Source organism: Microtus pennsylvanicus, chromosome 1, assembly GCF_037038515.1.
Source record: "Microtus pennsylvanicus isolate mMicPen1 chromosome 1, mMicPen1.hap1, whole genome shotgun sequence".
Lineage (NCBI taxonomy): Eukaryota > Metazoa > Chordata > Mammalia > Rodentia > Cricetidae > Microtus > Microtus pennsylvanicus.
Genome location: NC_134579.1, coordinates 137,807,319 through 137,835,249, shown reverse-complemented (window position 1 = coordinate 137,835,249; position 27,931 = coordinate 137,807,319). Strand labels below are relative to the sequence as shown.

Here is a 27,931-nt window from a genome sequence, read left to right as displayed (position 1 = left end):
CAAGTGTTTACAATTTTCCTATCTGGTGCTTCTTTGTTCCAGAAGAAAAAGAATAATATAAGAGGCATCAAGAGATAAGGCTAGCTTCTGCCAGCACAAGGGATTAGCCTGCTGTGTTTAGGGACAAAGCGAAGAGAGGCAGATCGGGAGCTTAACAGTCATAAACACATGGATCATCTTAGGAGCTGATCCTGGTGCCATCGTAACTAGTCTTCATTAGTGAGATTTTATGTTCAATTACCACTTGTTTATTAATAATCAGTTCACATCCCAGCTCCAGTTCCCACTGAGAGAGTTGACAGTGTGGCAACAATCCCAACTTCCTGCTACTCTTTAGTTTTTATCAGATTGTCCATCTGGATCAAACGTGTATTCATTTATTTTTATTTAGCTTTTGAGACAAGGTCCCCTCCCCATTTTCTCCAGGTTTATTTCAAACTCATGACCATCCTTCAATTTTCAAGTATCTTTGATCTGATTTGTGGATGGTTAGAACATTGTTGCATAAGATTTGATGGTGTCAACCAGCACAGAAAAAGGAATAGGTCAATATAAAACATATACAGAGCTTTTTCTTATCTTTTTCCACTAAACAACGTCAGGCACTGACCATTTTCACAGCCTTTCATTTCTATTAGCTGCAGTGCAATCTAGAGAGAGGAAAGGTTACAAGAGGATGAGGGAGAGTTGTTTGCATCCTGCACCATGCTCCCCAAGGGCTCTCAGCACTGCAGGGTTGTCATGTTCCTGGGACCAGTTCCCTGTAGATGCCCCGATGGTTGCAATGCCACGCATTATCCCAGGTGTCCATACTGCAGTCATGACTCACATTCAGGACTCTCTTCTTTGCTGACACCGAGACCAGCAGCACCATACTCTGCTATGGCTTCCTTCTCATGCTCAAATATCCCCATGTTGCAATTGAACCACAGATGGCCAGTTGGGGAATCTTCTAGCTCCCTATTGGCTGGGAAGTTTGTGTGGATGAGAGAGCCATGGGCTTCTTATATCTGGAGCGCTGAAGGCTTTGGCCTAATTCTAAACTAGGGCTGTGCTGTGGGTGGTACATGAATGAACACTCAGCTGGCCTGTTTTCCATTGTTTTCACCTATGGAAACAATGGTTGATCCACCCATCCTTTCATCCATCCATCCATCTGTCCGTCCGTCTGTCTATCCATCCATCAATTCTACCATCCATCCATCCTTACCTACTTCTTTCCTTCTGTCTTTACATCCCTCTATTCACTTGTCTTCATCCACCTCTTTTTCCATTTACCCATTTTATTCATTTCCCATCCATCTATCATCCATCCAACCATTTATCCATCCCTCTACACAACTATTTACCCACTCATGTATTTTCTGCCCATCTTCACTATAGCCAGAGATTATTCATCCTTGATTCTTTCATCTCTACGTCACCTAAGGGCACATTTATTTGGATGAATCAGCCTGTGAGTTTTATTCTTTGATCAGATCTAGTTGAGTGGGCTATCTATCACTGATTCATTGGTCATTCCTTAATCCTTCTAACTGACCTTTGAATTCACCCTTCATGTGTCCATCCATCCTCCATGTATCCATTTAATAACTCACTCATTTATCTGTGACTTATTCATCATTTAACACACCTACCCGTTTATTCCTATATTTTCTTATTTATTCATTCACATATTTGATTGATTTTTGGTTAGTTGTACTCATTGATTTATTTGTCTATGAACCATTTGTGACTCATTAATTGGTTAATACAGTGAGTGAGAAGTGGAATATGGACATCCAGTTTTGCTTTGCTCATTTCACTCACCCAGCAATCTTACCTTTATTAACCGACTCATCCATTGCTTGGCTGACTTACACACTCACATTCTAAGAATTTGAAATCGATGTGATGTTGTTGTGAGTTTGTCTGCTGCAGCTCATGTGTGGAGGTGGGAGGACAACTTTGTGCAGTTGGGGCTCTCCTGCATGTTCCCATGGGTTCTGATGTCAAAGCCAAGCTGTCAGGATGCAAGTCAAGTGCATTTTCTAGCTGAGCCATTTCCTTGGCCAATGTATTCGCCAATGTATTAATATTTAGTATTCAGTTATACATAGATTAATTTATTTTCCTTTTATTCTTAGGTTATAGCCTCAGATTCTTAGTCTGGATTTTTAAATGTATTTCTACTAATGTGCATTGTTGTTTTGTCTGCATATATGTCTGTGTGAGGGTGTCGGGTGGTTTGAACTCGAGGCAATGAGGGTGTGAATACCTATGTGGAAATTGAGCCTGGGTCCTCTACAAGAACAGCCATCTCTCCAGCTCCGTGGATTTTTAAATATGAATTTCATGCAAAGATGTGTGTGTGCGCGCGTGCGCATGTGCTATGTAGGAATATAGTTTATTACATTCATTACATTTCAAATGGGGAGAATTCTTATCATCTCTCTCTCCAGCCTTCCCTCAGACTGATAGGTGAAAAGAGCCCATTTGCTGTGGATTTTCCTTTTCTCTCTTTTATGAGCAGTGTTGGAGCTTTGGAGAAAGTCTCTAACATAGCTCTAAGAGTGGCTGGAGAGACATATACCTGAGAGAAGCGCAGGTGTGCATTTCCCAGAGTGCACTGTGTCTTTCTCAGCAGAGTCTCCTGGCTCTGCACTGTTCCTAAGCTACTGGCTCACAGAAAACAGGATCACTGTTCATTGCCTCCGTGAAGGGGGAGGGCATTGTCTGCTGTCTCCCTTTTCTGTACAGAGAAAGTCCAAAAGGAGATCGATCAGGTGATTGGCTCACACCGCCTACCAACCCTAGAGGACCGCACCAAAATGCCTTACACTGAGGCCGTCATCCAGGAGACTCAGAGATTTTCAGATCTAGTCCCGATTGGTCTGCCACACAGGGTCATCAAAGACACTTTGTTCCGAGGGTACCTGCTCCCCAAGGTGAGACCAGCTGTGATCCTGCACTTCTATGCCTTGAGTCCCCTGTATTCCCTTTAACAGTAGTATCAGCCTGTTTGTGTCTTCCCTAGTTTTGATTGGTTGACTGCATATGGGAGCCAGGGTATGCTAATATCATTGCCTCTCACAATGTCTCCTGGAACACAGAAGTGTACCCCATCCTGAGTGCAGCTCTCCATGACCCACGGTACTTTGAACAACCAGATGCCTTCAATCCTGACCACTTCCTGGATGCCAATGGGGCTCTGAAGAAAAATGAAGCTTTTATGCCTTTCTTTATAGCTGAGCGGGACCTGTGCTTCCTTTCCCAGACACTAGAGGGCAGGCTCACCCTCCAGGACACAGGACTAGGTCTATGTTTACTGAGTCTAGTCCAGCTGCTTCGCCTCAACCATCCTATTCACCCTGGGTACAGTCCCACTAGGGGCTCTTGATTAAAGGAACCCTCATCGGGAGGACTTTGGGGGAAGTATTTAAAAGCCTCTAAACCTGAGCAATACATTTTTTAAAAAAAAGAAACAGCAGCAAGACCAACCAACATCATCTATGAACACTGCTTTGAGCTGGGTATTGTCTTGATGGCTGGGGAGGCATTGATTCTAGCTGTGAGCACTGGGGAGATGGGGCATGTCTTGACATGCTTGTCTCTGTTTGCAGTTAAGTACTCTGGCTGTTTAATAGTAAGAGAAATCAAATTTACTAGCATTTGTTTGAGCCAAGATGGTTATCCATGATGGATAATCTCTTGAACCACAGAAAGTTCTCAGTAGTGTGGGCAGGAAGTGAAGCATGTGGAGCTGAGCATATGGATACAACTTGATTTGTGCCAGGTCCACTTTTCTCCTACCTGGCCACGCTGGAATAGTTGGCATCCTGGGATTGGTTTGCTGCAATGTTTGGCTCTGACCCAGTTACTCACTGACAGAAAGCTACTTGTTGGCACAATGTAATCCAGATTTGTTTTGTATTTCAGGACTAATGATGTTAGGTTACTTTTGTTATATATATAGGCAACCTTATTCCGAAATGAATTTATTTTTTAACAAGCTTTAGTCATGAAAAAAAAACTCCATTTATGTAGATAGATTCCTTATCTTTGGGGAGAAAGGAAAGTCGAAGAAAGGATTTCTTAAAACTTTTCTTTGCGTGCTAATTATTGAAGCTAGTGCTTTGTAAATGTTAGGCAGAAGCTCTACTACTGAGCCGTGCCCCCAACCACTCTATGGGGGATTCTAGGCAGGGGCTCCACCACTGAGCCACACCCCAGCCCTTCATTGTGGGATTCTAGGCAGGGGCTCTACCACTGAGCCACACCCCAACCCCTCACGGCGGATTCTAGACAGGAGGTCTACTACTGAGCCATGCCCCCAGCCCCTCACTGGGGATTCTAGGCAGGGTCTCCACCACTGAGCCCCCCCAGCCCTTCCTTGTGGGATTCTAGGCAGGGGCTCTACCACTGAGCCACACCCCAGCCCCTCACTGGGGGATTCTAGGCAGGGGCTCTACCATGAGTCATGCCCTCAACCTCTCACTGGGGGATTCTAAGCAGGTGTTCTGCCACTAAGCCACATATCTCTGGCAAAAACTATCCAGAGTTGAGTGTCATAGTGACTTTAGTGACCCAGGGCTCAGTTCCACCCTGAGATGTCCAGGTGAATCTTCATTCAGTGTGGGGACATGGAAAGTGCATTTCTCCACTCCATAGCTGTAAGCTTACAGGACAGCAGGAGTGCAGAGGATTACTCTGGAAGCATCTAGGAGATGGAGAGATAATGGAGCTGAAGCAGGGATCTTAACAAAGAGAGGCACAGTGAGATTGGAACAAGGTGTACTATTCGTGCTAAGTGTCAACCTGACGATCTAGAATCTCCCAGGAAGAGGGTTTCAGTTGAGAAATACCTGTCTTACAATGGTCTGTGGGAGGCTTTCTTGGTTGGTCATTGATATGGGAAGATGCAGCCTATTGTGGGTGGTATTATTCCTTGTTTGGGGCCCAGGCCTGTGTAAGAGATGCAAGGACTAAGCTGAGCTCCAAGGAAGTAGGCAGCATGCTCTCCTTATAGATGTGGGTTGACCAGTTGTTTCCAGTTCTTGTTTCTTTGACTCCTCTGGCGTGACAGTCAGTGATCTGGACTTGTGTCTCAAAGAGAAGCCCTTCCGTTCCCTTCCGTTCCCTTCCGTTCCCTTCCGTTCCCTTCCCTTCCCTTTCCTTTCCTTTCCTTAACTCTGATTTTGTTTTTGGGGGGAGGGGGTCAGGACAAACAGCAGAACTGAAATCAGGACACAAGAAGACCATGCAGGAAGAGTCATTTTATGAGAGATGGATAGTGAACTGAGATGATAGAAGAAGGGGAGGGAGAGGTGTCAGAACAGGGGGGAGGGGAGGATGGAAAATGAAGGGAGAGGACCAGAATGAGGAATAGACCAAAGGGACATTTGGAGGCAAGTACTGAATGAACAAGTGATATGGGAAGGATGGGTGTAAGAGAAAGACAGAGACAGAGAAGGGGAGGGGGATATAAACAATAGGGAATTTAGACACAAAGAAGCAGAAAAGGAAAAAAAGTGAAAGAAAAATAATATCTGATGGGTAAAGAGATACAAGTTGACAGCCCTGGCCAGCAAGCAAAAAAATATAGCTCAAAAGTGTTAGAGCCAAAGAGACGTGAACGGTGTCCAAATTGCCAGCTCCAGGCATGGGGACTTTGTGTTGAGAGTGATATACACCATTAAAAAGCAGCTCTGGAAAAATCTGGGTCACAAAACCAGTTCTAGGAGAACCATCTCAGAGAGCTACTCAATGAATTTCCAAACTCATGTCACCTAAATTCTGGAAAGAAGGCACCCAAAGGAATAGGGTGCTTTCCCTAGACACCCCTACATAGGCAGTTCCCCAACCACTGGAGGGCACAGGGGTTGCTGGGAATCCCTCCTCCACCTGTAGGCCTGAGGCAGCCAGCTGCAGATTAAGAACCACCGAGGTACAGGGCAGGTGGTGGAGCCTCTGTCTGGGCTTTCAGGCTCCCATTGCTCTGTGCTGCTTCATGACCAAGATGGCAAACCAACAAGGGCTCCTTACACCCCTGAGAACCCGGTGGGTGCCATGGAGCCCTCATCATGTTCCCCTGCCCATTCTCAATTGTATGAGCTGCTGTGTTTGGGAACATGTTGAAGTTTTAGTGCTGAGACCAGAAAGGGGTGGGGGAAAGTGGGGGAGATCCAGAGTGGCTTCCTCCTCTTTCCTCTCCTCTCTCATCCTCCCTTTCTCTTCCTCCTGCTTCCCTTCCTTCTCTTCTTGTTGGTTTCTAAGATGCAGTCTTGATACAGCTGAGGCAGTTTTGAACTCACTATCCATCTGTATCAACTTTTTACATACTACGATTACAGCAATGCGCCATCATGCCTGGCTCATATAGAATTATTAATATTAGCCAGGTGTCAATCGAAGAGTCAGTACAAACATCTATATTTGTGCACATAATAGCCTTATGATCTGGGTACCATTGTCCTCATGAGAGAAGTTAAGAATACTAATGATATCTTGTAATAAATGTATGTCCCCCCTACCCAAGTATCCATACCCAAGTCCAAGTTGGTCCTTACTTCCTCTGGGGCAATGGATGCTTTAGAAATCCATCTCTGTCAGAAATGAATGTGGGTCATCCACCTAATATTTCACACTTATTTTTTGAGGTGTGGAGGATTTCTTTATAGTCTCTCAGAATTGCAGGTTAAGAGTCAAACTTACATTTATTCGTTGTAGTGGATACAGCTGTCTGGGTTTAGGGAAGGGACAGTCGGAAGGTTGTACACTGCCCTGGGGCTCACATGGCTCATTCTCTGTGCCCACAGGAAAGCGCATTTGTCTTGGCGAAGGCATTGCCCGCAACGAATTGTTCCTTTTCTTCACCACCATCCTCCAGAATTTCTCTGTGTCCAGTCCTGGGGACATTGACCTCAGGCCCAAGGAAAGTGGTGTAAGCAAAATACTCCCCAAATACCAGATTCACTTCCTGCCCCGCTGAATGGACTGAGGGAAGAGAGTCTATGGATTTCAGTGTTTTCAAGGGTCCTCACTTCTGCCCAACTATGCGTCATGTTCTCACCTGTGAATGGAATTGAGAAAACACAACCAAACAGACAGCTAAGTGCATTTCTTGAACAGAGAGACTTCTGGAGGCCACAACTTATTCTGAGTCATTTCTCTCACATTTTTAACTGCTGCAGTCCTGACTTATCCACACTCTTTGCTCTGTGATCTGTGCGAATGGGCTTAGATGGTCTCTCTCGAGTCATCTCCATCATATTCCCATGTGTGTGTTTAGAATTGTGATTCCCTTTACTGGTGAGTAACAGAGATCACACACAGCATCACACTGCAAGTGAGTGGGGCAGCAAGATCACACCATGACTCCAGAGCAAACTTTGCTCCCTTATGTGCATTTAAATCAAGATGAAATTCATATAGCAAAACTGACTAATAACAAGTTTAGTATTTCGAGACAGTCTCATGTAGCTCAGACTGACCTCAAAATCCTATATACATGAAAAGATGACTTGAACTCTGGACCTGCTTTTGTCCATTTCCCAAGTGCTGGCATTATAGGCACGTGGACCTACATCCAGATTTTAGACTGACTGTATTTCATCGTCTACATTATAATGTCTTTTAATTTATTCACAACGCTGTACAACTACGGTATCTAATTTCAGGTATTTTGTCACACGTAATTGCCCCCCCCCAGCCCTGACCTGTTAAGAAATTCCCCTAGTCCTTCTCCTCATAGGCCCTGCAGAATCTGGTTTCTGTGTCAATGGATTTGCTTGATTTGTCTTATAAAAATGAAACCAATTAATGTGTGATCTTTTATGTCAGGTGTCTTAATAAAACATGTAACACCATGTTTTCCAGGTTCCTATGTTCCAGATTCAGGGTACACACCTCCATATGTCTTCCTCATTTTCTTTCTTAAAATCCTTCTCTCCAGGCAAAGACCTTCTCAGCCCATGTCTCTGGGCTGTGTGAGTTTACTTAGATTCTCTTATGGTCCCTGTTAAGTTCTCTAAGGATCTCATAAACACACAAAGCCTTCTCTCTGCTTGCGGGGGTGTCCTTGCTGTGTTTTGTTTTGGGGTGGGGGTTACTTGTTTCTTGAGACAGGGTTTCACTGTGTAGCAATGGCTGGTCTTGAACTCACTAAAATCCGGCTGTCTCAGTCTCCTGAGTGCTGGGATTAAAGGTTTGAGCCACTACTGCCTTCTTTTTGTTTTGTTTTTGTTGTTTCGATGTGTGTGTGTATTGGTGTTTTTTCTGTATGTATATCTGTGTAATGTATGAGTGTCTGGTGCCCATGGAAGCCAGAAGAGAACATCTTATCTTTTGGGATTTGCATTGTAGATGGTTGTGAATATGGATGCTGGGCATTGAACCCATGTCCTAGAAGATCAGGAAGAGCGGCCAGAGCTCTTAATCACTGAGACATTCCTCCACGTCTGTTTTCGTATGTAACCTAGGGATTTTTCCAGAAGGTCTTTCAGTGAGAAGTTCTCCATCACAGCCATGCCAGGTTGGTGAAGGATCAACATACTGTCTTGTTCTGCCAAGGGAGGAATGAGTAAATACACAAATAAGGTGATGAAACAGGCGCTCATTCAGCTCACCCATTGTGTGGCAGACCTATCTCTAATCTGTCTCGCTTTTTCATGATGCCCAGAATTAATTCCAGTCTCTCCAGGGTCCAGGTTTGCCCCAGTTCTTCAAAATCCACTCATGCTTGATCCCTCTTGCTGTCTTGTCACTTTCTGACAGAAGTGGCCCGGAGTCACACTTTCTTTGGAGTCACCTGAAACTCTCAGGCTCCATACACCCCACTGTTGGGACTCACAGGCTCCCTTAAGGGAAGTACTGTTCATTTAACATTCACAACTATGATGACATTTCCAACCAACTGATGTAGGAAGTCCTTCTGTATGTGTGTTGCTTTTATTGGTTAATGAATAAAGAAACTGCTTTGAGCCTAGAGCAAGGCAGAACAGAGATAGGCAGGGAAAACTAAACTGAATGCTGGAAGAAAGATGGAGTCAGGGAGAAGCCATGTAGCCCTGCCGGAGACAGATGCTGGAGGGAACTTTGCATTTAATCCACAGCCACATGGCGATACAGAGATTAATAAAAATAGGTTAAATTAAGATGTAAGAGCTAGCCAATAAGAAGCTAGAGCTAATAGGCCAAACAGTGATTTAATTAATAAGTTTCTGGGTGGTTATTTCGGGGCTGAGCAGCCAGGAACAAACAAGCGGCCTCTTACCACAACCAACCATTGGCCAATGGGTAGCTGGCTGTCAGTTTTATATCCAAGATACTAAATATCAGCCTGGGCTCCCTGTAGCCTAGGGAGAGTTACCAGGAGCTTTGTCAAGGTAGATTCCTGACAAACCCTCCTCCACCAACCACAAAAATAAAACAACAGCGAAGCTTACCCTTCAAGAAAAACGGGAATGGAAGAGAGAGGGCTGTGGAGGGCCATGAAGGGCCGTGGAGGGCCGTGGAGGACCTCAAAGTTCTGGCTTATTTTTAAAATCTCTTTTTAAATTTTTTTGAGATTATATTTGCATCATTTACCCCTTCCTTGTTCTCCATCCAAACATTCCCATGTGCCCCTCCTTGTTCAATTGTTTCATTAATTGTTGTTACTTGCATACATGTATATGCACACACATATACAGTTCTAAAGACATAACTACAACCTACTCAGTCTGTATAGTGTTACTTGTATGTATGTGCTCAGGGCTGGCCATTTGGCGTTGAACGACTTGGTATGTTCTTCCCTGGGAAGGCTATTTCTCTAGCTCTCAGCATTCCTTAACTACCTGTAGTTCTTTGTGCAGGGTGAGACCTTGTGGGTTTCCCCCTTCTGCTAATAGCATATCTATCATCCTTGTTCATGTTGGTGAGACATTATAGGTGTAGCTTCTGCCATTCCTTGGAGACACGATTTCACAGCAAACTCCTAGAGCATCTGGCTCTTACAATCTTTCCACCCGTCTTCCATAATGTTCCCCCTGCTTCCTCCTTCTGAGTCTTACTCGTCAGCATTTTGCTAGTCTAAACCCGGTGTGTCTCCAGCTCAAGGGCTGTCTCTCTCCTGAACAGTGGTATCTGCCTTTGCTGGAAAACACTTTCCAAACAGACCCCACAACCTTTCCTCAAATCCTTCCAAGGGGTGAGATGTGGAGGAGGTCAGGGTGAGGAGGCAGGAGGTGGGAGGAAGGAAGTGGTGCTCACGGGCAGCAAAGAGTTGTAAGCCCATGGCTCAGCAAGTATCTCCAGATCAGGTTGGGAATTCTCTTGTTCCAGCCATGCTGTGGTACTTGAGAGGCTTCTAGAATTCTTTTGAGAGGGAACAGAGGGAAGGTAGGGAGGGAGATAGCTTCTGGTAGACGTACTGTGTTCTCCATCATGGAGAGCAGCACTTCGTGTGTAGAGTATGTGAAACTCATAAAGTCCAAAGCTGGAAGGTTCTCAGAAAAGCTGGAACCAGGCCCTCAGGGAAGGGTATGAGAGAGATGGTCACGTGAAACCACAGAGCTCAGGTTTGGGTTCTAACCTGATGAGACCCAGACAACCTAATACCGGGGAGTGTGATCCAGTGAGAGGAAGGACCCATCACTGGGTCAGCTTCTGAGGTCTGGGCCTTGACTCTGCAGCTGAGGGGAAATATGGAGATACAGTCACAGCCTACATGGGCCTCAGTCTATTCTAGTCCTGGGTGAACATGAGGTGATATGGAAAGTCCCAATGGAGCAGCTAAGGCTTTCTCTGGATAAAACTTATTGTCATCTGTCCCATCTTCCAGGAAAGCAATGAGTTGGGTATTAGTCGCTGGAGGAGGTAAAATAATGTGTGTGCTCATGTCTTCCTGCTCTGCCATGCCAGTCAAGTTTGGTCTTCCCCAGCGGAGAGCCTAGGGATTCTCTTGAGTGTTTCTGTCTGAGCACCACGAAGGGCTTCAGGATGGACAAATGGAGCGTGGAGCAGTGAATCAGGAGGAAGGTGAGTGTTCAGTGGAGGAGCTTCAGAGTCTGGGCAGGAGGTCAACAAGGTGGGGACATGGAGATAGACAGCCAGGCTGGGAAAGATCCAGAGAGAGAAATATCGAAGCTGTCATGATCCATTGCCCATGGCTCTTCGTGTTGTTCCAAATCTTCTTCAACGATGACCTCTACCTAAGGAGGAGGGGTGTGCACGCCACAGTCTCTTGTCCTCTGCACTTCTGGCCAGTTGTGGGTCTCTGTGACAATTCCTGTCTACTGCAAAAGTAAGTATCCCCTATTGATTGATTGAGACAGGGTTTCTGTGTCTTTTATTTGTTTATATTTTTGAGACAGGATTTCTCTGTGTAGCTCTGGCTGTCGTGGAACTCACTTTGTAGACCAGGTTGGCCTCAAACTCACAGAGATCCACCCTCCTCTGCTTCTCAAGTGCTGGGATTGAAGCAGTGTGCCACCACTGCCTGCCTAAGAAGCTTCTCTAATGGCAGAGGGAAGGCACAGTGAGATGTGACTCTACAAACACATCTTTAGGCTTGGGTTTAATTCCCTATCCAGTTAGCAGAACAGTAGTAGGTCCTCCCATAGGGAGATCTACGTGACCATGGGTTCTTGGCATCCTTACTGGTACTAGGCATGGTTTTTTTTTTTCTTGTGAAGTGGACCTTACATCCAACCATAAAGTGTTAGGCCCAGCAGGTCACTGCCACTGTTTTAGTTTAAAAGTGGTGGAGGGAAGGAAAGTCAGACCATACAACAGAACTCACCTGTGAGGTTTATTGGGGGGAGGGGAGGAGGCTCAAAAGTGGCCTCTGGGGGCCAGAGTTGAGGAAAAGAGAGCAAAGGGCAGGAGGAGCTTGTCTTTTTGTAAGGGGATATCACGCATGGGGGGGGGGGGGAGACAGACAGACAGAGAGACAGAGACAGAGAAAGAGTTCTACATAGCAAGTTCAGTTGATGAGGTAGGTATTCCGTCAGGACCCTGAGAGCTGCTCAGTGTAAATGCCTGAATACTAACAAGTGCATGCGCACAGGAAGTGCTCGTACTGACTACAATTGATGACGAATTCTGTTAGGACCCTGAGAGCAGGCCAGCATAAATGCCTGAATGCTAACACCCACAACATTAGTTTTCCTAGTGTGCAGTGGGCATGTCTTTCCAGGCTGGTCATTACTGTCGCTCACAGGGTTCACAGCTGAGTAAGACAGATGATGTCATTTCAATTCAGTAAAGTGCATAGTACCTTCCACCTAGCCAGTGGGGGTGGGGCTTCCTGGACAATATCAGTTTGATTTCTCCATGTTCTATGATTCTAATATGTAGTGTCTTCAGCAATAGGGTCTTATCATCCATCAAGTCTGGAGAGTAGCCAAGAGCAATGGCAATAACCTGTATTGTCTGGGGGGTCTATGAAACCCTTCTGATCAAAATACTCAAAGAGGCAAGCCAAGACCATCACTTACTGACACGATCAGTGTTCTATTGCTGTAAGAAGACATCGTGACCATGGCGAGTCTTTTAAAGAAAATATCTGATTAGGCCAGCTTATAGTTTCAAAGCTTTAGTCCGTTATTGTCATACCAATTAGAATGGTGGCACACTGGCTGACAGTAGCTGAGAGTTCTCCATCGGATCTGATGGCAGCTGGAAGAGAGACTCTGGTTCTGGCATGGGTTTCTGAAACCTCAAAGCCCACCCCAATGACACACTTCCTCCAACAAGGCCACACCTCCTAATCCTTTCAAATAGTGCCACTCCCATAGCACTCAGATGTGTGAGCCTAAGGGGCCATTCCAATTCAAACCTCCACCCTTGGCTTTTTTCAATTGGATAGCCTGTGGTATCTAGTATGGGCATCCTCTCCATTTAAATGCTTCAACAATGTATATATACTGTAGAGAAATCTTCCTCTACAGTAGTGGCTACAGTAGATCTTTAGGGCTAATCATACCTCTGTCTACTCCCTCCTTTACCCTGGCCTCACGCCCCTCACATCCCTTAATCCTTCACGCTCTGTTCCTCCCATTCCACCTCCAGGCTGTCTGCATTCTATCTCCCCACTCTCAGAAGCTGCGGTGCCAGTAAGAGGGGTCCTCAGGTGGTAGGGGCTGAGGCGGTAGATGGGTGCTGCTACTTTATAACCTTGTGTTCAGGAAGTGAGGGCTTGGGTCAGGTGGTGAGAGAGACCTGTGTGAGGTACACTGCTCTTCGGGAGCCCTCTGGTGGCAGACACTGGAGTTTCTGGGTGAGCATGGGTACCTGGGAGGTGGAGGTGAAGAGAAACAAGAGGAGGTTTAGACTTCTGCCACAGGCTTGTTTTTAAAGAAAAGGGAGGGAAGTGTGAATGGAAGCCTCTTAAGATCCCTGATTCTTGCTCTTGATTGTATAATGTCTCTTGTCCGTCAGTCTAACGTTGTTTCCAGATCCCACCGGACAGACACCATGGTTGACCTAGGAGGAACCTTTAGGATTTCAGGGTTGAGAAACATTTCCATAGACTTAGCGTTGGCACTGTCTTTAGCAATTCGGTACTGGAGAGGCATCTCAGAAGAGGAGAGCACTTGCTGCTCTTGCAGAGGACTGGAATTTAGTTCCCTATACCCATGCATGGTGACTGATGATTGCCAGTAAATACAGCTGCAGGGGACCTGGCTCCTCAACAAAACAAGACAGAAAGAGAAAGAAAAGGAGAGGGAAGGAAGAGAGGGGAGGAGGCTGGGAGGATGGTGGTGCTGGGGATAAGACCATCTGTAGGGCAAGCATAAGGACCTAAGTTTGGATTTTCAGTACACACATTAAGAAAAAAAACAGTGCGCACACACACACAGACACACTACCGTACACATACACACACATTACACATGCCACGTACCACACACACACATCACAAAGTATGCACATACCACATATCATAATATACATCACCCCACACACCACACAATACACATACCACACACATATATACACACACCACATACTACATATGCACACACTCACACTCAACACGTACACATATACCCACACCACACCAACACATCACACACACACACACACCGCACATCACTTACACACAACTCATACACACACCAAACATGCACACAATACATCACACAATACTCCCATATACACACATATACATTCTCACACATATAAATAAAAATTAAATTTAATAAAAATCTAGGGAACACTTTATAATTAGAATGGGATTTAATGTAGATGAAACCTGTCGCTTCCATGCACCTGCCTGGTGTTTACAACAGATCACTCTGCAGTGTAAAACTTCTGGTGTTTGTAGAACATTTTGTGGTTTTTAGAAGTTTACAAAGCCCTTTAAGCTTTCCGGAAAGTTCTGTATTGTGCACAGGACTGAACCCTCAGAAACAGGCTGTGGCTTAAAAAGAGTCTTACAACAGACACAGAAGTTTCACTTGAAAAATTCCTGTGGCAGCAGTCATTCTTATGAAGTGATTTTCCGTTTCATAGAGTAAGTATTTTGCTAAACCTTTTGTAATGGTCACAAAGAAGCTGCCATGAACAAAGGGCTTTATTTTGCTCACAAAGCACATTAAACAGAAAACCACTTGATGATAGCTTAAAAATTTTCCACACCCTTGAAGGGAGGGAATCTTTTTCAGTCTTCCAACATTGATTTGACATGCTTCTTGAATGTCCACTAGGGGGCAGGCAAGATGCTAAGCGTGGCATTGGCAGTTAAACCAAGAAGACACTCTCTAGTTCCATTTCTGTTGCCATAATAAAATTCCCTGACATGGTGGGGCTGATCTATTGGGAGCTCACCAAGGCCAGCTGGACTGGGACTGAAAAAGCATGGGATAAAACCGGACTCTGTGAATATGGTGGACAATGAGGGCTGCTGAGAAGCCAAGGACAATGGCACTGGATTTTGATCCTACTGCATGTACTGGCTTTGTGCGAGCCTAGCCTGTTTGGATGCTCACCTTCCCAGACCTGGATGGAGGGGGGAGGACCTTGGACTGTCCATAGGGCAGGGAACCCTGACTGCTCTTCGGACTGAAGAGGGAGGGGGACGGGAGTGGGGTGTGGGGAGTGGGGGGAGGGGAGGGAAAAGGGAGGCGGAGAGGAGGCATAAATTAAAAAAAAGAAGAAGAAAAGAAAAAAAATTCCCTGACAAACAGCAAGACAGCGGAGGAAGGGTTTCTTCTGTGTACAACTCCAGGTTCCAGCCCCTTAGAGGAGAGGAAGTCAAGGCAGGAACTTCAAACAGGTTCACATCACATCCACATTCAAAAGCAGAAAGAAACGAACACACACATCCTTGCTTGCTTGCTTATATTGCTTATTGCTTTCTCTAATCTTATATAGTTCAGGTCCCCAAGCCAGGGTCTTAATAAACCGATTAACAATCAAGACAATCTCCCCACTCAGAAGAATCCAATGCAGACAATCCCTCATGAAGAATTTCTTCCCAAGGGATTCTGCCTAGTGAAGCCCTGTCACAAAACAGAACAAACCAAACAAAAAACCAACCACATCACTGGGTCCCTGGAAAATTTGGTAGAGAGATGTATTTTAAAAAAATGCAGGGTCACGCTAAGTAACCCAGGCTGTCTTCAAACGCTATTGCCTCATCCTTCTGAGTGCTAGTATTATAGGCCAGAGCATCCAGGCTGGGATAGGTGTAACCTTAAACTTTACAGAGTAGGTAAGACTATATTCTCCCAGCCTAAGAGCCCGTGTCCAGAATTCTTTCTTCCCTCGGTTACTCTTGCAGTTCCAGTATTTGCCCTGCAAGTGGAGCACCAGCCCCAGGAGAGCGCCAGCGGAGCTCAGACTGTCCATTCCTGGCTTTCATCACTATAACCACTATAACCACAACATCCGAGACAACTAACACACATAGAGAAAAGTTAATTTTGGTTCACAGATTTGAAGGACCCAGTGTAAGCAGGTGGAACCATTGCTGTGGACCCTCTGAAGGACATGCTGTATAGCAGTGATGGGGGACATTTGGTGCAGCAAGTGATTGATTTCATGAACAGGGAGGCAGAGACAGCTCCCAAAGCCACTTCAAAGATACCGCCAGGACCAAGGTTCCACTTCCAAAAGTTCCAACATCTCCAAATAGGGCCATCCCGAAGACTGAGTTAGCATAGAAACCTATACAGGACACTCAACTGCCCACCCTTTAAAAACCTCACCGTTAGACACCTAGTTGTTATTTCTCCTGTTCTTAGTTGGCTTTGGGGAAGGTGATGGATGCTAGGGAGAGTAAACACTGGGTGGAGAGGCATCTCTCTGGGTAAGAGACAGTGCTATGCACACATGAGAACCCGAGTTCAAATCCCCATCACTCATGTACATAGCTGAGTGTGGGCATGTGCACCTCTAGCCCTAGCACTGGTAAGGGGAGCAGAAACAGGAGCATTGACTGGGCTTCTCAATGGGAGACCAGGTTTGAAGTGAATAATACGGAGATTGATAGCATAATTGCATGCAGACACACAGACACACATACACACACACACACACACACGGGGGGGGGATTGTTCAAAAATTATTACCCTAACCTATGGATGCTGTCCTAACTTGCTTTTCTATAAAAAATTCAGTGAATGCTCTTTTTCTTTGTGGTACTACAGATGGAATGAACCCAGGACCATGAGAATGCTAGAAAGGTGCTCTCCCACTGAGCCACACCCCAGCCCCTCACTGGGGGATTCTAGGCAGGGGCTCTACCACTAAACCACACCCCCAGCCCCCTCACTGGGGGATTCTAGGCAGGGGTTCTATCACTGAGCCACAGCTCCAGCCCCTCACTGGGGGATTCTAGGCAGGGGCTCTACCACTGAGCCACACTCCCAGCCCCTCACTGGGGGATTCTATGCAGGGGCTCTACCACTGAGCCACAATCCCAGCCCCTCACTGGGGGATTCTAGGCAGGGGCTCTACCACTGAGCCACACCCCCCAGCCCCTCAGCAAGTGCTCTGCTAATGATTCCATTCCCATCCTTGAAAGCCACAATAAAAGTTGTGGCCTATGCTCCTTTATGTCCTCTGGTCCACAACAGTGCTTTCCCTCTGTCACATGCCACATTCTTGTTTCCAGGAAAATATAAACTTTGGTATTCATCTTAAAATATATTTTTTCGACTTATTTATTTTTATTTTATGTGTATGACTGTTTTGCCTGCATGCATATATGTGCACCACCTGTGTGCATATTGGATCCTCTAGGACTGGGGTTACATGTGGTTGTGAGCCACTATTTGGGCACTGGGAATCGAACCCAGGTTCTCTGCAAGAGAAACAATGCCCTTAACCACTGAGCAATCCTTCCAGCTCCATAGTCACCTTTTTCTGCCATCCTGTCTCCATATTAAAATCTCCACACACAGTTGCAGAGGCTTTTGACTCAAATCTTACTACAGTATTGAGTGTGGCCCCATCATGCCAAGCTAGAACTGGGACAGCAACATAGTTTTGCATATCCAGCAGAGTGGCAAAGAACAGACTCGGGAGCCAAGAATCTGAGTTTGTATCAGGAACTTGGCATTTTCTAGTTACATTGAGTTGAAGCAGTTTTTAAAAACTGAACTACCACTTTCCAAATGTGTAATTAATCTCTTCCTCCAATGGTTATTGGGGTTGTTGGGATGGCTATATAGATAAATTTGGCCTACTTCCATATATGCCATGGTGATAAAACTTAATTAAACTTGGTCTCTGTATAGAGTGAGCCCTACTTTACACTGTGAGCAAATAAAATAACAACCTAAGAGTCTACTCTGGGGTAACCAAGCAACTGAGTCTCAGCCAATCATAGCATTGGACCTTCAGCCAATTACAGGCTGACAATCCACTAGACCATTTCCATGGGAATCCAATTGTGGCCAATCAAGCTATTTCTTTTTAAAAAATAATTTATTCTTTGAGAATTTCATTGTTGTACATAAACTGCTATGCGCCATGAGGAAGAAGAGAGACAACATTTACGGGCTCCAAAGACTTTAGTGACACACCACATAAGCGGGCCATTGATGGGTAGTGGCTGTAGACAAGAACTCGGGAGCCTCGTTTCTCCTGACAGCCCCAAGCAGGGGCAGAAGTGCGATTTATAAGCATAAAACCCACAACATTGGTTGCCAAGTTACAGTTACAATTTTCCCCAATCAGGATTTAGAGATTAGGGGCTTCCTCGTGTGTTCCATCATTGTCAACCGGCACAAAGTCAGTCTTGAAGTCCAAACAATCAGATTCATTTGTTCTTTCTGTGGTTAGCAGCAGCCATAAAGCTTCTAAAGAACTAAAGATGCATGATAACTATGTCTATGGTTTAAGGAGAAGATTGGTCAGCCATCGGAAAGCTGTCAGCTCCTCTAGAGTTTGGGAACCTAAAGTTTATTTCACCGTACAGGTAAGATGGAGTCTGAAGTCAAAATGGCAGTACTCAGGCCAAGGTGCTTTTGTCTGCTCTTTTCATTCACAAAGTATTTTAAAACTCATATTCTTTCCAGCCAGCCCCACCTCTCAGACTTCCTCCCCTTCACTACCCAACCACGTCCATCTTCTATCTTTAAAAACAAACTAAAACCACGGAGTCTGATTTGAGTTGAGCAACTCCTCCTGAGCATGGGACTGCCCTAGAGCTTGGTTGAAGTGTCACTTCATTGAAGAAAAATGTTTTTCTCTCTCCCAGCAGACATCATTCGTGAATAGGCTCTTGGCAATGGGTGGGACTTTGTGCCCACTGCCCCTCCTCCACGCTGGGATTTTGTCTGGCTTAGCTTGTGCAGCTCCTGGCTTGCTGTCACAGCCTCTTTCCATCCATATGTGCATCTACCATGCTGTGTCTGGAAAATTCTGTTTCCTTTAAACCCTCTACCACCTCTGACTCTTACAATCTTTGGATTAATATTGCAGAAATGGTCACCATAGTAATAGTGAAAGTGATCTACCAATTCAATTCAAAATTCTGATACATTTTTTTCACAGAAATTGAAAAACTATTCTTAACTTCATATGAAAAAAATATTAGTTAAACTGAGATCATCTTGGACTTTCTTTAACAAGAGCTCATTTGAGATTACACACGGGAGGTTGTGGTGCACCCGGCCCTTTGTGAGGAATATTGCACATAGCTTCTGGCTATTCCTCAGCCAATGCTTAGTGAGCGCGTACTACACGCTAATGTAGATTGAGGACGAGAGGTCGAAGAGTAAGGAAATCATGTTCCCTCCCCTCATTCGGTTTGTAAATAACAGAGTTATAAATACTATGAAGAGAACGGAGCAAGGATAGGTGGATACTGTCGGCTCGTGGTCTTTTCAGGTGGAATAGAGGGAAGGTTTGGGAAAAGTGTGAACTCTACTAGTGGGAGGGGTGTGGAGAAGACACTCCCTTGTAGAGGGAGCCACAAGGACAAAGGCCTTGAGCTGAGATCACTCTCGGCAGCATCCAGGATCAATATAATAACAATAATAAATCAATTAAATATCAATTAACAACCAACCAATTAATAGTCGATTAATGATCAATTAAATTAAATAATCAAGCATAGTGTCTGACAGTGTTTCCTGAAAAATGAGGGCATAGGCCCTCCCACCTTCTCTTCCTCTGTGAGGTGTGTGTGTGTGTGTGTGTGTGTGTGTGTGTGTGTGTGTGTGTTTACGGTGCATGCCTGGGAGGTGTGGATGCACATACCCTTGTTTATGCAAGGGGAGGCCAGAGCAGGGCATGGTGTATCTTCCTCTGCTTCTCTCTTCCTTGACAGGGTCTCTCATTTTTTACTTAGACTGCATTGCCTGTGAGCCCTTGGGGTCCATTTGTCTCCACTACCCAATGCTGAGACTGCAGGCAACAGTTACCTATGCCCAGCTTTTTCATGTGAACTCTGCGGATTTGAACAGAGAACCTCGTGCTTGTCCAATGGACACTCTTGCCCACTGGGCATTTACCAAGCACAATGCTATGCCTTTTGGAATAGGCTTAGTCATGTGACTCTCAGGGATATTGACCAGTCTGTGCTGATAACCAATGAACTCCAGAAATCCAATCGGCTCTGTTTCCTCAGCTCTGGGATTAAAAGATTGTGTCAACATTCCTGGGTTTTTGATGTGGGTTCCTGGAACTGAATTCACATCCTTACACTTTCATGCCATGTACTCTACAGCCTGAACTATCTTGCCAGCATAGAGCAGTATTATTTATTTACCTCTATTATTTTTTTATAGGAAGTCCATGTTGGTCTTGAAACTGAGCCTGAATGCTGGTGTCACAGGGGTGTGTCTGGCTCAGTTCACTAATTTCTTGCTGCTTGCTTTTTCTTGTTTACCTGTATAGACCCCTCACTGTCGAGAGTGCCAGCACACGGTGGGGCTCACAATAGATACTAATGAAGTAACAATAGCCATGTGCTCAAAAAATGTGAATATACTTGGACACAGTTTTTTCAGGAGGACCGGAGTCTTGGGGCGTTCATAGATTTCTTTGAGTCTAGGTTATCCCCATGTCTGCAGACCAGGAGATCAGGCTGTCTCCCACGTCTACAGTCTTGGCGATAACATCTCTAGCATTCTCAGCTCTCCCTCAGCACAGGAGACAGGTTCTGCCTACATTATCTCAGTGTTGAGTCTGAGCTACTAAGTTAAGCCATTTGTAAAGTGGTGTATATAACAGGGCTTATTTACATGGAAGAGCCGTTCATGGGATTAGCTGCAGTGTGTGGATTAGCTGTAACTACGTATTTGGGATCCAGCCAGCACACTGAAGAACTGGCTGTACTCAATAGTGTTGAAGCCTGTTGTTGGCCTTAAGTGAGATTTTATTTACATTAGCTTGACACTAAACAGGAGCCAGAGAATCCACTGTGCTGGCTACTCCCAGGGCATCTGAGGCCAAGCTGGCATGGGGCTTGCTCCACTGATTGGTTTATACCTCCCCTCCCTGCTTCCACGCTGTTTCTGCCCAATTGCATTCTCCCTGCTTTCCCCAGTCTCTGTGTCCCCGAGTCCATTCTTGCTTGTCAAGATCTTTCCATTTTCCAAGTCTCTTTCTTATCTGTGTCTCTTGAGCTGTGCATCTCTCTCTGCCTCTTTCTTTCACCTCCATGTGTTCTCTGTGCTTTGTGTCTTCACTCCATTCCTCCTTCCTTTTTCTTCTCTCCCTCCTTCTTTTCTCCCCCCTTCTCCCTTCCTTCCTCCCACTTATGCCCTCCCTGCTCCCTCTTCCTTCTTCCCATCGGTCCCTCCGTCATGCCTTCCTTCCACTCACGTGCGCCCCAGGCTTGCCTGAACTCTCCGTGTGGCAGATTATGATCTTGAACTTCTTTCTTTCTTGCCTCTCCCAGTTGTGCACGCACTATGGTCTCTGAAGACAGAAGGCATGCCTGGCCTCCTCCTAACACAACACTGCTGGGTTTCAACAAGGAGAGAATGCTCATCTTCCTGGTGTGAGTGTGTGGTGGGGGGCAGGTGTCGGTGATAGTTCCTGGAGGGACCAACTGATGTGCTGGCTCAAACTCTGCACCTTTCAAGCCAGGTTCAGGACCAGGAAGATAACTTAGTTGGTAGAACTTCTTGATGTGTGAACACAAGGAACTGAGTTCTGATCTCCAGTATCCATGTAAAAAGCCAAGCATGCTGGTGGGCATCTGTAATCCCAGTGCTTGGAAGGGCAGAGACAGATCGATTACTGGAGCTTGCAGGTCAACCAGCCCAGTCTGAGCACTGCATTCTCAGATCAGTGACAGACCTGTCTCCAAAACTATGGTGGGAAGCCAGGCATAACAACATATGTCTTTAATTCCAGCACTCGGGATGCAGAGGCAGGAGGATCTCTGTGGCCAGTCTAGGTCTATGAAGGTAGTTCTAGGGCAACCAGAGCTAAATAAAGAAACCCTGTCTCAAAGAGAAAAATGAAAAAAAATGGTGGAAAGCTGCTGTGGGATAATCTTCTATATGCTGTAATTATGTGTTAATCTCATTAGTTGCTAATAAAGCTGATTTGACCTATAGCAAGGCAGAATGAGGCTAGGCAGGAAAACCAAACTGAAAATACAGGGAGGAAGAAGGGTGGAGTTAAGAGAGAGTGCAGAGCCAGCTTCCAGGAAAGCAAGATGCTAGAGAACAGCTAAAGCCATGAAATCATGTGCAAAGAAGTAGATTACTAGAAATGTGTTAATTTAAGTCGTAAGAGCTAGTTAATACTAAGCATAAGTTATAGGTCAAATATTCTGTAATTTATATAAGCTTTTGTGTGTTTATTTTGGACCAGGTGGTTGAGATAAAAGAAAGTCCCACCTCCATTTACAGAAAGCAATAGAGGAAGACATACTTAAGGTCAACCTCTGACCTGCACATGTATGTACCACACATGAACACACATACACACACACACACACACATGCACAAACTTGCCTGAGGCAAGTCTCAGTGCACCTGTGTGTGAGATGAGGCTGACACACATATTCCTATCCCAATAAGGAGTCTCGTCCCTGGCAGAGACTGGTTCTCTTTCTCCCAGCAGCCACTAGTTGCATGTAATACTTTGCCATAGTATGTGACCCCGTGACATTTTCTCCTTCAAATAAAATATGCCCATTATTGATATTGCCATTGTTGTGAGATACCCTTGTGTATGCTGTAAATAAGTCTTATTACCATTGGTTAATAAAGAAATAGATTTGGCCCATAGCCAGACAAAGTAAAGCCAGGCAGGAAATCCAAGCAGAGAGAAAGGTAGAAAGGAAGCAGAGTCAGGGAGCTGCCAGGAGTTGATAGAGGAGTAAAATGCCAGAGTATTGCCAGTAAGCCACGGGCCACAAGGTAATACACAGATGGTTAGAAATGGGTTACTTTGAGATGTAAGAGCTAGTTAGTAAGAAGCCTGAGACATCAACCAAGGAATTATAATTAATAGTAAGCCTCAGAATGACTAGTTAATAGCTGGTTGTGGGACCAGGCAGGGCATGGAAAATCCTATGGTTACAAATAGCATATCAATGTGTGACTGTCAAATTTCCGTAGGCCCTGAAAAAGCTTTATAAAAAGGGCTCCAGAACACATAAATGGGACGAAAAACAGCTTCCTAGTTGTGCCTCTCATGCAGGCTGCACAGAGATGCCACAACATTTAGCCTTGAGCACAGTATGACAGATCCCTGCCCCAGTACACAGAGGCATCTCCAAGACTCTCTCAGCATGCTGTGTTGTGGATTTAGCTTTTGCTCATACAAACAAAAAACTTTTGTAGGCCAACTGCATGATACCTAGTGGAAGTATGAACCCCAGTGTAGTAATAGGAGCAGCGGGGCTGCATCCCCAGCACCCGGCCGCCCACATGGCTAGCCCTAGCTTATGCCCCGAAATAGTTACACGGAAACTGTATTCTTTTAAACACCGCTTGGCCCATTATATCTAGCCTTTTCTCGGCTAACTCTCGCACCTGGACTAACCCATTTCTTATAATCTGTGTAGCCCACGAGCTGGCTTACCAGGAATGATCTTAACCTGCATCTGCCTGGAGAGGGAGAATCATGGCGACTCCTTGACTCAGCTTCTTTCTCCCAGCATTCTGTTCTGTTTACTCCTCCCACCTATGTTTTAACCTATGAGGGCCAAAGCAGTTTCTTTATTGCTTAACCAACGAAATCAACAGATTGATATATGACACTCCCACATCACCCCAGAGTTGGGGGAGGAGGTAAGTGTGACTATCCTCAGAACCTCCTCCATGTTAGGAAGCCAAGCGGGGCAGAGCCAGGAGCCGAAGTCACTGCTTTGGTCCTAGGCATGCCCACTTAGCATTTTAAAAACTCTCCTGGTCAGAAAATGGTTACAGATGCACAGTAAAGACAGAATCAAACCTATAAATGGGTCACAATGTTTTAAAAATGTACATAGGCTTAAGGCCTAAGAAAGAAAGAAAATGGGTATAGACTGTAATAGAAAGAAATAATAGCTTTAAAAATAAAACAATGTCTTTAAAAAGACAGTAAAAATATTATTTTAAAACGCCAAACAAAGATAGAAAATAGACAGAGAGTCTGGATTATGTATAATATTAGGTTTTCTTTGAAGAAAAAAAATTTTTTTTGGTTTTTTGAGGCAGGGTTTCTTGTAGCTTTGGGGACTTGAGGACTGCCTGTCAATCTATAGACCAGGCTGGCCTCAAACTCACAGAGATCTACCTGTCTGTTCCTCCCAAGTGCTGAGGAAAAAAGGCCCAGCTCTTTTCTTTGAATTTTTTGACTAACTACAGAGAGACATTTGATTGTTGGAGCTGCTCAGCTAAACCAGAATAAAGGTATCATGACTTCAAAATTTGGGTTTAAGGATATGTTGCTTTGGAAAAGAGGATCTTCTTTTGTTTCCACAGAAGATGAGAAGCTATGGATTCCTTCCAGGTTAAGGTTTGATTGAGCAAGACCCCTGAAAGGTCTCCTTTGGGAACAGTGGCACAGGTGATCCAACAGCCAGGCAACTGGCTGAGACGGACCAACAACACAAAATACCCCAACCAGGATTTGACCAATATTTAAAATTTTCTCAGGATCCATAAGATTATTAGCACCCACAATCAGCAGAAAGTAGTATAAAAAACTTCACTCAAATTTTCAAAATATTGCTTGTAAAAATCTGTTTTCATTTAAAGGGGGTTGGGTACAAATGGTTAATTGTCATAGTTAATCTCTTTCTAAAAAAAGAAAAGGGAGATATGATACAGAAATGAGGAAAAGAGGTATATTATTAAATCTAAATCCTGAATCTAAAACTCAACTGTTAATCTCAAAATAATTTACTTTTGTAGGAATTTTGGTTTATTGATACAAATGTAAGGTCAATATTGTTATACTATATGTATATTTCTACTCTTGCTTAAGGTGTTATACTTATGCAGCTCATTTAAAATGCAATGTATAGTTAAGAAATGGAAATTAATAGTCATCAATAATACTCAAACTTATATTCATGTTAGTTAGGTTTTCTAGGTATGCAGACATATATCTCAAATAGATAGGTAATCTTCAAGCACTTCAAAAACCTACAGAATATGGCATTTAAAATGTTTTAAGAACTTAGACTTTTCTCAACAGTGAGACACATCTGCTCCAATAGTTCAAGAGGATGATGGGCATTGAAGAAGCTCCTTATAGAGTTTGCTTTCAATGTGGCGAGACTAGCCATTTGAGCAAGGAGCTGCTCTTGCCTAGACAGTTTGACAATGTGCTGTATAAGCTGCTCATGCAAGACACACAGAAAAATGACTGCTGAACTTGACAAAATAAGGTTGAAGCACAATTAATCAAAGCTCAGAGAGAGAAATTGGGGTTTAACCTGACGATCTGAAAAGCAAAGCAACCAGCCACTGACTCTTACATTGAGCTCATTCTGAAATGGCAATCCCGCCTCCAGGAATCTCAGATTGAAGTTGAGACTGAGAGCTGTCTCCTCTCATCTTATAATCCTCTTTAGGCCTGGGATCAAAGGCATGTACTGCCTGATTTCTATGCCAAATTGTGTGGTTACTAGGGTTAAAGGTGTGTGCTACCACTACCCAGTCTATAAGACTTACCAGTGGGGCTGTTTTAATCTCTGATCTTCAGGCAAGATTTATTTATTAAAATACAAATGAAAAATGACACTACACAAGTCAGGACAGTCCTTTGGGGTTTCTCCTTCATGGAAGAATCTGCCAGACATTGTGAAAGACACCGAAGAAAGAGATTGAAAAATTTTGCCAAAATAGGTGGGACAGTCCTTCAAATTTCCTGCTTCACTGGGAAATCTACCAGATACTCTAGGCCTATAGGCTAAAGATGAATACTCCGACATTACTGAAGAACTTTGGGTGACTGTCCAGGAAGTCAGATATCCCTGTCATTTCTAAGGTTTTGGAAGTTGCTTATAATGCATTTTTCAGTTACTCAGGTAACATTATATCCTTCCTGGATGGAGTTGAAGACTACACAGTTATAATTATAGTTTTCTTTAGTTATGAAAAATGGTAAGTTAGATATGAAACTTTAGACTCACAAAGATAAAATAGATGATAAAATATTTTCTTTAATATTGTCAAGTATACTAAATATTTTAACTGTAATTTGTGCTTGATAACTGTTTTGTTATATGTAATCTTACTATGTTAAAGTTAAAGCCTTCCTTTTTAATTAATAAGAAAAGGGGAGATGATGTGGGATACACTTTTGTATGCTATGAATATGTCTTATTGCCATTGGTTAATAGAGAATCTGCTTTGGCCTATGATAGCAAAGAATATAAGAAAGGCAAGAAATCCAAGCAGAGAGACTGGGAGAAAGCAGGTGGAGTTGGGGAGATGACAGCATCCACCAGGGAATCAAAATGTGAGGTAACAAGTCATGAATCACATGTTAAAATATAGAATAATAGAAATGGGTTAATTTAAGTTTTTAGAGCTAGTTAAGAACAAACCTGAGCTAATAGGTCAAATAGTTTGTAATTAATGTTAAGCCTTAGAGTGGTTAATCAGAAAATGGTGGATGGGAGAGAAACCTCCAGTTGCACATTGTTCCTGTCTTGTTTATGGAGCTGTGAGAGACTGCTTCATGGCAGACTTCCTGACATTCCAGCTCTTTTTGGTCCTCCCTCCCATCAGGATGGTTCTCAAAAGGAAAGACTATTAATATTTCTCTTACAGATGTGTTTCTTTGTCTTGTGGGCATTTCTTCTGAATTGAAACATGCTCCCCCTTAAGCCTGAGTAAAGAGGCAGATCCATAAAATCCAGGAAGCTAACCAAAGCTTACCAGACTCAGGAAGGTTCAGAGTCACAAATTTACAAGGCCTCTCCCCCAACGATATAGAATCAGTGTGATGTTGCTGGGACAGAAGGTTCATTTAGCCTTTGTAATAACTCTGGGGCAGGAATGCTGGTGCTTGCTCAGGGTCTGCAGCAATTGAGGCTGGCTTGGTCTTTGTTGTGAGTTTTGTACACTGAACTACTGTGGCATGGGAATGTCTGGAACAAGGACCAGAACTTTGGAGTTGTGTTCAGCACTCTTTTAACCGACTCAAATCAGGGAAGTCAGAGGAAGGGCTAGAAGAACCTTTGTGCAAAGAGACTCATGCAGATAATAGGTTGATTGTTGGAACCCCAAACCTCCAGGTCCCACAGCTTAGAACTGGCTGTACTGAAACTGGAAGTTAAGAATCTAACTGCAGACTAAGATTATTATGGTGTTCCCCAGGGTCTGGTCTCTCCCAACATCACATCAGTATACAGAATTCCTCATAGAGTTCCAGTTGTTGACTCTTTGCTCTGACCTGGCTATCAGAAAGTTGTGTGTGTGTGTGTGTGTGTGTGTGTGTGTGTGTGTGTGTGTGTAGAAGAGAGAGAGAGAGAGAGAGAGAGAGAGAGAGAGAGAGAGAGAGAGAGATCACATCTGTTTATACAAGTACCAAGGTAACAGGCCTCCAGGCATTACCACAACTGATACCATATTAGAGGCACCCTGATGTGGGATTCTCCTCTGTATGCGGTGAATACCATTGGTTAGTAAAGAAGCTGTCTTGAGCCTGTAAAGAGCAAAATAGAAGTAAGCAGGGAAAACTAAACTGAATTCTGGGAGTAAGAAGGCAGAGTCCAGAGAAGCCATGAGACAGACACCAGATGGAACTCTGACGGTAAGCCACAGCCACATGGTGATACACAGATTAATAGAAATGGGTTAAATTAAGATGTAAGAGATATCTAGGCAGTGGTGGCACACGCCTTTAACCCCAGCACCCAGGAGGCAGAGGCAGGCGGATCTCTGTGAGTTCGAGGCCAGCCTGGTCTACAAGAGCTAGTTCCAGGACAGGCTCCAAAGCCACAGAGAAACCGTGTCTCAAAAAAACAAAACAAAAAAAGTAAGAGATAGCCAATAAGAATCTAGAGTTAATAGGCCAAGCAGTGATTTTATTAATATAATTTCTATGT

At 44.4% G+C, this 27,931-nt stretch overlaps 2 protein-coding genes across 2 annotated transcripts in view; both read left to right on the top strand.

The window, feature by feature from the left end:
* Positions 1–27,931, top strand: part of LOC142858504 (cytochrome P450 2G1) — a 74,757-nt gene that overhangs the window by 1,919 nt on the left and 44,907 nt on the right. The window lies entirely within an intron of this gene.
* LOC142837204 (cytochrome P450 2B1-like) lies at positions 442–6,970 on the top strand. Its single transcript, XM_075952195.1, has 5 exons — positions 442–488; positions 836–918; positions 2,737–2,926; positions 3,085–3,221; positions 6,792–6,970. The coding sequence occupies exons 1-5, from the start codon at positions 442–444 to the stop codon at positions 6,968–6,970; spliced, it is 636 nt and encodes a 211-aa protein (XP_075808310.1).

Bases quoted from the DNA above. Each gene is read 5' to 3' on its own strand.
- LOC142837204 (XM_075952195.1), top strand. From the start codon at position 442: ATGACCATCCTTCAATTTTCAAGTATCTTTGATCTGATTTGTGGATG. The intron at 489-835 runs GTTAGAACATTG...ACTCACATTCAG, and splicing joins TTTGATCTGATTTGTGGATG to GACTCTCTTCTTTGCTGACA. The intron at 2,927-3,084 runs GGTGAGACCAGC...CAATGTCTCCTG, and splicing joins CGAGGGTACCTGCTCCCCAA to GAACACAGAAGTGTACCCCA.